Source organism: Nicotiana attenuata, chromosome 10, assembly GCF_001879085.1.
Source record: "Nicotiana attenuata strain UT chromosome 10, NIATTr2, whole genome shotgun sequence".
NCBI classification, from domain to species: Eukaryota; Viridiplantae; Streptophyta; class Magnoliopsida; order Solanales; family Solanaceae; genus Nicotiana; species Nicotiana attenuata.
In genome coordinates, this window is record NC_031998.1 from 39,787,853 (window position 1) to 39,797,447 (window position 9,595).

At 36.7% G+C, this 9,595-nt stretch overlaps 1 protein-coding gene across 1 annotated transcript; it reads left to right on the forward strand.

Annotated features, from left to right (window-relative positions):
• Positions 237–596, forward strand: LOC109233731 (protein yippee-like At5g53940). The gene is made up of 2 exons (XM_019399597.1): positions 237–377; positions 468–596. Exons 1-2 carry the CDS (start codon positions 237–239, stop codon positions 594–596), a joined length of 270 nt encoding a protein of 89 aa, XP_019255142.1.

Here is a 9,595-nt window from a genome sequence, read left to right on the forward strand (position 1 = left end):
ATGAGCGTCATATTTACTTTAATCAAAATATAAAACCATACAATTATTTAAGTTTTTGAATAAGTTACTTTATTAAAAAATGGACTCTAATTTATTATATTTCCAAAAAATCTAATACTAGAGATCCACTCAAGGATTCCATCTTTTTTTTTTTTTTTTTTTTGCTTTAAATAGGAGACCATCCTCTCTATTCTGTTCTATTCTCTAATTTCTCTGCTCTTAATTTAGTGTAAAAAATGGGGAGGATATTTGTGGTGGATCTTGAAGGCAAAACTTACAACTGCAAATTCTGCAAAACCCAACTTGCCCTTGTTAATGATCTTATTTCGAAGGATTTTCTTTTCCTCATGGGAAAAGCATACATGTTAAGAAATATGGTAAATATAACTTTTGGACTTAATGAGGAGAGAATGATACTTTCTGAATTGCACACAGCTACAGATATATTTTGTTGTTGTTGTGGGCAGATTGTTGGCTGGAAATTTATGGCAATCCTAAATGGCAAAAATCACAAGTATAAAGAAGAGAAATTTGTTCTTGAAATAGGAAGGATTGTTGACTCTGAATTTTATATTGATAATACTAGCCAAATATGAGTGATGCATAATCTTGGTTTCCTTTGTATCTCATATATTAAAATGATATTTCTATGGTTGTATCTTGTATTATTACGTAGCAAAAGAACTATTATATCTTTGCTATATTTTCTCTTTTCGTTTTGTCTTGTTGTTGTTATTGCTTTTTTTTCATCTTTTCTTGAGCGGAGGGTTTATCGAAAATAACATCTTTATCTTTTCGAGGTAGATATAAGGTCTGCATGTACACTATTCTCCCCAGACCTCAGTTATGGGATTATACTGAATTTAATATTGTTGTTAGTTGCTATATTTTCTATTAACAGAACTAGATGCAAGCATTGTCATTATCTTTTTCATTTTCATACCAATAGCAGAATAACATATTTAAATAAGTTCAATTTTGCTCTTGAAAGATTGGTTTTTTCCTTCCATCTCTCGGATAGTAACTCTTCGAAGTTTTCACAGAGAGAATGACGTATCTTTTTCAGTCAAGATTATCACACCTCACTAGAATATTTTGATATTATTTGAACTATGCAAATTTTCTTATTACTGTTAATGGCCAATATTAGAGTTTTAAATTTGACTAGACACACAATTGGACCTCAAAAGACTATTGCCTGTCTCTGGAGATTGAAATTAGCACGATAGATAGTTGGTTGAGCTTGTTAGTGGCCAGCTTCTCCTTGTATAAATAGGAGATCTCATATAGTCAGTGGCCTAGCCAGAAATTCCGTCATGAATGTTTAAATTTTAAAACAAAATAATATATTTTTTATCGATGAATGATGTATCAAAACTTTTAGATCAAACTACGCAATATTTAGCTCAAAAAAATACTTTTAATAGAACTTTAATTTTATAAATTAAAATTAAAATAACAAAAAGACAACATTAAAAATTTTACTAATAAAAGTAAGTATAAAACCAAAGGACAGTGAGAGGCTTTGTAGTTTGTAGTGCTTTTGTTGAAGAATTTTTTGTAGAGTTTGACTACTAAATTATAACTTTTTAAGAAATAACTTTTAATTAAAAAATTACTTTTCATATTAGTTGTTATTTTTAAGAAACTTTAAGTTTTAAGACTTATTTTATTAGAAAATTATTAGATTGAAAATGAATCAAATAGATCATACACTGTGGTTTCCGTTTAGTTTTTGAATAACACGTCACTTTGAACATCCTAAATCGGTGGACTGCCTCATTCAACTATGTTAAGGATGTCCAAAATATAATATATATATATATATATATATATATATATAAAAAAGCATATAAAGTATTAATATTTAACTTATATATGCAGTATATATGCCCTTGACTACGCCTGGCATAGGATGGCAACGCCACTGCATACAATGATTAAAATAATCCAATCAATCATACCTTATTATTCAGGGTTTTGCTTGTTTTCTTTATGGCATTCCTTTGTAGCTTTCTCATCTTCTAAGTTTGCCCAATGTTAGTTCTAGTCTGGTCACAATTTTCAGTTACAACAGTTTTTTTGGTAGAGATTTTTACGTTGTAGAGCCATTAGTAAGAAAATATTCATATAAACAATATTACTTTTGTTTTATTTCATATATATAGCACATTCATTTACATATATAGCATATCTCAAAATTAATACGTTACCATCAGTCTTTATGTATTAAAACTGACCCATGATTCAAGGGATGATGTATTAGAGATTAAAAGTCTCCTATATTCCGGTAAATTTCCAAAATTATAGTGATTATTTCTCCACTAATCTCTCCACTATTACAAACCCAAAATCTCACTCTTTTCGTTCTTTCTCTCATCAGCTAAGGCAAAATCTTACCAAAAACTCTTTCTTCTTCCCCTCTTATAGTAAACTGCAAATTTCATGGGAAGAATAAGGATAAACTCATTAAGATTGTTGATTCAATCGCTACAACCTCTGAAATCGATAAGAAGTAGAAGAAGAAAATAATTCACTGAATATTAGGTGTATATAGCAGTTTTCGTTGTATACTAATATATTAATATACATGGTATAATTTTATTGAGTTATAATATTATATATGTCTCGTATGATATTTTCTTTAGACAAATACTATGTATTGTAATTGTAACGACCCGACCGGGCGTTTTGAGCTTTTGCACTTTGATCGCCAGTTCTCGGGCATGACTTGCCCCGTGTTATGTATTATGACTAATGTAGATCGTTGGGTTTGGTTTTCAGGAAAATTTGAAATGAATTTGGAAGAACAGTTTCAGTTGAAAGCCTTGAATTTGAAAGGTTTGACCAAGAGTTGACTTATTTGTATATGAGCTCGGATCGGAGTTTTTATGATTTGGTTAGCTTCGCTAGGTGATTTGTGACTTAGGAGCGTGATCGGAAGTAGTTTTGGAGGTCCGGTGTAGAATTAGGCTTGAATTGGCGAAGTTAGTATTTTGGCGATTTCCAGTTGATAGGTAAGATTTTGATCCGAGGGTCGGAATGGAATTCCGAGAGTTGCTGTAGCTTCGTTATGTCATTTAGGATGTGTGTGTAAAATTTCAGGTCATTTTAACTGGCTAGCTAGGGCCGCTCTCACAAACATAATGGATAACCGGGGCGTACCTCCACCCTTTAGCAACAATTCAGGAGGAAATCACCTCTAATAGGAGTATTTAGCTACGTGTATGCCTGTGCAAATGTGTTCTAACAAGACTCTACCAGCTAGTAAGCATGCAAGGAAGAACGGACCGCTCGTACGATATTACCTCACAACTTCCAAGCGATAAAGCTCATACAGGTAAGCAACCCACAATCACAATATTAAACAAATAAGAATGCCTCCACAGGCCGTCACAATTCTTTACAATCAACCCCTGACATAGCCCACCTTATTACGCCACGTGTGTAATTAATAACATAATAAGCACCGCCTTATTTCGCCACACGTGCATCACAATGTTCCCCCTTATTCCGCCACATGCGCAACCCACATATAAGCATATAACATATCCCGTCTTATTACGCCCCATGTGCAAAACATCAATGACAACAATAGCACGGCAAAGACCTCGTGCAACCCTTCAACAACAACCGCACGGCAGAAACCTCATGCATCACAGTATCAACAACTGCACGGCAGAAACCTCGTGCATCACAATATCAACAACTGCACGGCAGAAACCTCGTGCATCACAATATCAACAACCGCACGGCAGAAACCTCGTGCATCACAATATCAACAACCGCACAGCAGAAACCTCGTGCATCACAATATCAACGACTGACAATATATATACAAGAACAAAGCAAGAGAATCAACTCAAGAGATTCCGTTCACCAAAGGACGGTACCACTAACGTACAAGGGATAAATGTAACAGGGAAATACTAAGCGCAATAAGAACAACTCAACAAGGGAGAGATAATACGAAACAACGATTCCAAAATACTCAGTTCTACAACAAGGAAGTTAACATGAATCAAATAATTACAATTAAGGAAGTATCAACTAAACATAGGATATCTAACTTCTTCCCAATTAAGGCCAATTAATTACACGAGAGATAGAAATAATGCTTTTCAGATAAAGACAAGCAGTTAGGAATGATAATGTGACTACAGAAGGCAAATGTCTACAGTTAAACAAGTAAAAGTCATTTAGGCAACAAGAATAACCAAAATGGCAGATAAATTCCAAGTAAGTCATGTAGAGGTGAATCTAATAACAGGGAACTCAATCGTATCAAGAACAACTTCATATTCGGTGATTACAAGGATCTAAGAGCTTAAAAGGGGCAATTTTTCACAAATAAATCCGAGCACGCACTCATCACCTCGCGTACAAGGAATACAATCAACAAAGAAGACTCAAATCCTAAGGGGAAGTCCCCCACACAAGGTTAGCAAGATACTTACCTCGAACCGGCTAAAATCAACTAGCAACCACGCTCTTGCCACGAGTATCCGACTCCAAATGGCCCAAATCTATTCAATTCAATCACACATTGTAAATAACATCTCAAGCAACTGATTCTACCATTTAATTCAAAGCTACGGCGTGAAATTAGGTGAAATAACCAAAATGCCCTTCAGGCCAACGCCTCGGAATCGAATAATTTTTCACATTTTCAGAACCCTCGTACTCTCACGAGTCTAACCATATAAAAATCTCCTAAATCGGAGGTCAAATGCTCACTCAAAATCCATTAGTTTGGTCTAAGAAGCTTTAACCAAATTCTTCAAATTTTAACCCCAAATTCTAATTTAAATGATGGATTTAACTACAAAATGATGAAATATAACTAGGAGGGATTAAGAAAACGTTACCCAATGATCTTCACTTCAAAACCCACTCAAAATCGCCCTCTCCCGAGCTCTCAATTGATGTTTGTAACTTATGAACCCAAACCCTCGAATTATCTATTTTTGCCCAGGAGTTTCCGCTTCTGCGGACAAGGGACCGCTTCTGCGGTCCCGCTTCTGCGGAAACCAAGCCGCTTCTGCGGATCCTCATTAAAGCCAAGAGTTCCGCTTCTGCGGTCTTAAACCGCACCTGCGGTTTCTGCTTATGCGGATTCATTACCGCTTCTGCGGTTTCAATCAAAATCCCAGGGACCGCATCTGCGACTACTATCTCGCAGGTGCGTAACCGCTTCTGCGGTTAAACTTCCGCACCTGCGGAAACTGAAGGAGCACTCGAATTTCGCTCCTGCGGTGGTCTAGCCGCTTCTGCGGTTCCCAAGCCGCAGAAGCGGAAATACCAGATGACAGAATCCTTCAGCAACTCATTCAACTTCAAAATTTTCCGTCAACCACCCGAAATCATCCCGAGGCCCCCGGGACCTCAACCAAAGGCACCAATACCACCTAATACCTTATTCAAACTTGTACCAATCTTAAAAACACCTAAAACAACACCGGAAACCCGAATTAATCAAAGATTCAAGTCTAAGGACCTCAAATTCCAACCCAACACGCTTTCGATCAAAAACCTACCCGAACCTCGTCCGAATGGCCTAAAATTTTGCACACACATCCCAAATGACATGACGGAACTACTGCAACTTTCGGAATTCCATTCCGACCCTCGGATCAAAAACTCACTATCGGACCGGAACTTCAAAAATACAAACTTCGACATTTCAAGCCTAGATGAGCTACGGACTTCCAAAATACATTCCGAACACGCTCCCAACCCCGAAATCAGCTAACGGAACCATCGGATTTCCATTCCGAGGTCATCTTCACACTGTTCCGACTACGGACCACTTTTCAACACTTAAGCTCTCATTTAGGGGACTAAGTGTCCCAAAACTCTTCAAAACTCAACAGCGAACGTCCCGGCAAACCAAAATAGCAGAAATGAACTTAGGGGAAGCAGTTAATAGGGGATCGGGGCGTGAAGTTCTAAAAACGACCGGTCGGGTCGTTACAGCCCGGGGCTCGGGTTTTCCAAATTTCGTGAATTTCGATATTTTTCGATTGTTTTCGATTGGGTATTGTTCCATTGGCATATTATGACGTGTTCGTTCTGGTTTTGGATAGATTCGATGCGCGTGGAGGCCGAATTGAGGGGCAAAGGCGTCGCGAGCTAGAAATTTCGCCGGTTCGAGGTGAGTAATAATTGTAAATGATATCCTGAGGGTTTGAAACCCCGGATTGCACATCATAGTGCTATATTGAGGTGACTTGCACGCCGGATAGCGAGCGTGGGGTAGAGCACCGTTGGGGATTGTGACTTGGTCCGTCCCGATTGTTGATTTTACCGCGTATTTGACTTAAACTTATTTGATATTATCATGATTTGGGCTGATTGCCATATTTGGGCTTCGTGCCAATTATTTGAACCCTTCGAGGATTTTATCACTGTTTCCTCACTATTTGACATACTACTCGAACTTAGTCCTGTTGATTATTACTGTCTTACAAACTCAGCCGTTTTAATTGAACTTTGAGACTTAAATGATATTTTCCAATGCTCTTTGAGCTGAGCACTACTATTTTATTGATGCCCGAGGGACTTATGATGTTTTCTGGACTGAGTGAGGCCGAGGGCCATATGTGAGGATATGTTAAGTATTGTGAGGAGGCTTTCAGGCCTCGAGTGTATTGTGAGGAGGCTTTCAGGCCTCAAGTGTATTGTGAGGAGGCTTTCAGGCCTCGAGTATATTGTGAGGAGGCTTTCAGGCCTCGAGTGTATTGTGAGGAGGCTTTCAGGCCTCGAGTGTTATGTGAGGAGGCTTTCAGGCCTCGAGTGTGATGTGAGCAGGCTTTCAGGCCTTGATTTATATGCCACGAGGTGGCTTGATATTGCGCTTGGGCCGTAAGGGGCCCCTCCGGAGTCTGCACCCCCACAGTGAACGCGGGTACCCATGTGGATCGGGCTGCACGCCGCAGCGAGATGTGGATCGGGCTGCACAACGCAGCGATTACTACATGATACTGTTCTGAGAGTGATTTGAGAGAGAGAGCCCGAGGGGCTGAGAGTGTTTCTGAGAGTGAGCCCGAGGGGCTGGTTCTGTTTTGAGATATTGTCCGAGGGGCGAACTTTCTATGTGCACAACTTGCATATTTATTTGCCTTTTTACCAGCTATACTGTGGTATTTGTGCCTGATGAGCGGATTTTTCTGTGCTTATCAGCACTAACTATTTGAAATCGTTTTCGTAACTGTTGAAAATCATTTTCAAAAGAGTTTTAAACTGAGCCAAGATATTTCTAAAGATTTCACAGCCTTACTGTTTTCTCAAGGGATTGTACCCTGCTTCTATACAGCATGATGGTTTGCTTTACGTGATTTCTTGCTGCTCAGTTATTATTTACTTTTGTTACTCACTGAGTTAGAGTACTCACTTTACTCCCTGCACCTCGTGTGCAGATGCAGGTATTTGTTCACCCAGTAGCGGGTTTTGAGCTGATCAGAGGCTAAGTTAATGGAGATTAGCGAGGTTGCTGTCAGCGTTCGTAGCACCGCATGTTCCTCCTTTGTTTTATCAGTCCTATTTGTATATTTTAGACTTGTAGTGGTAGTTATATTCTTATAGTTGCTCGTGACAGGTGACACCCTGATTAGGGCTGAGTTGAGTTGTAATTTCGTTAATCAATATTATTAGGTCATATTTCTGTTGTTCATTTATGCTTATCTATTTTCTTGAAGGAGACGAGTTGGGTTAGTTGGTTGGCCTTGTCTTCACGAGAGGCGCCATCACGACCTGTGCGGGGTTTGGGTCGTGACAATAATGGTATTAAGAGATAACATTATATATAACTAGTATAATGATATTTCGAGATATACCAATGTTATAATATACCTTTGATTTTTTTAATACGAAAGTACTCCCTGGTATAATAATGATATAAAATTACATTGTTTATAATGTATATATACCTCAAATATACATTATATTTTCATGAAACATATGTATTTTACTTTTTCAAAATTTAAAGATGTATACTTTCGCTAGAGTTTATGTTGTATAAAAAGGTACTAGTACTCTTTTTACTAGTAAAAAGATCCATATATGGAAGGTATAAAATATGTTATGGAAAATATTAGTTTCCAAAGAAAATAGGAAAAGATATTATCATTTAAATATGTTAACGATTGATTTCAAGAGAAATATAGGAATTTTTTTTAAAAAGTACTAGGACCGTTTTCATTAAGGAAATACATGAGTGCGTGATTATAGGTACATGGTTTAAAGATGTCTGCTAGGAATATAATTATTTAGTTGCCATATGTGTAAAATAGCTACTACGGCTGCGTTTCTAGAAAATTTTCTTAAATTTTGCCTATTTATATTTTTTCCCCTTTTTGGTACGTCTAGTTGGATAAGTCAGACGAGTTCTAAAAGCTTTACTTTTAGGAATTTTTACCTCCTATAGCAAAGATTAATATCTTATTTATTTTAAATAAATACTATTTAAAAAAATTATATTCTATAGATACTTTTTAATGTTTATAGCAAAATATCTAATTTTGGTTACCTCCTATCCCTAAGCCATTAAATACGCTATTCAGTTACACTATTTTCTTTCTCTCTCTACTTTGATACATGTCATTCTCTTCCCCATTCCCTGAAAACACGATGCTCAATCTCAAAATTCCTCTCACCCACATTACCTACCACTAGTCACAAACGGTGATTTTGGCTTCTCTTTATTCTTCTGATAAACTGCTGAGAATGTGTATATTAAGGATTTAATTAGTTGAAACTCATTGTTCCCGAAGCGGATTAGAATGGGATAAACTGATGCTGAGAATGGGTTAGAATGCAAACTGTAGTATCCAGCTACTGATGTTGAAAGGTCAATTTATTCAGCTTCTTTCTCTGTCGCAAAAGCGCAAATTGAAGATTGCCGAAATATAACTTGTTTGAATTATGATTTTGCGTCTTCCCTTCTCAGTGCGACATATTACCTCTAGCAAATCTTTGATTGAAACTCATTGTTCCTTAAGCGGATTAGAATGGGATAAACTGACCTTTCAACATCAGTAGCGGATTCGCCGGAAAGTAGGGTTTGTTTTTGAACAAAGACGACGGAGTTTGGGGTTGAGCAACTTGATTTTCTGGTAATATATTTCAATGTATTTTTAACTTATCACGCTGTATTTTCATGTATTTCATTGTATTCATTGTCTTTTTTTTAATTATAATTCAATGTATCTCGTTGTATTTCACTGTATTCAGTATCTTTCTATTTATTGTATTTCAATGTATCCCGCTGTATTCTATGTATTTCATTGTATTCACTGTCTCGCTATATGCCATGAATGTATTCATATATTTTTTAATTAATATAATTTATGTATTCAGATGTATTATATATGCTATGTTTTTGGGATATTTTTCGGTTGAGAATTTTTTTTATAACTGGAAATACAAAATTTGTGTGTTATAATTGAGTTTGTTGAGTTATATTAGGAGTCTATTATGTTAACTGATTCACTTTTCGTTTAAAAACAGTGTAATCCCCTATTTCACGTCGTGATACAGTTGAATACAATAATTTGTCCAACTATAATCCCATGTTTCACGCCATGAATACAAACGA

Bases quoted from the DNA above. Each gene is read 5' to 3' on its own strand.
- LOC109233731 (XM_019399597.1), top strand. From the start codon at position 237: ATGGGGAGGATATTTGTGGTGGATCTTGAAGGCAAAACTTACAACTGC. The intron at 378-467 runs GTAAATATAACT...TGTTGTGGGCAG, and splicing joins CATACATGTTAAGAAATATG to ATTGTTGGCTGGAAATTTAT.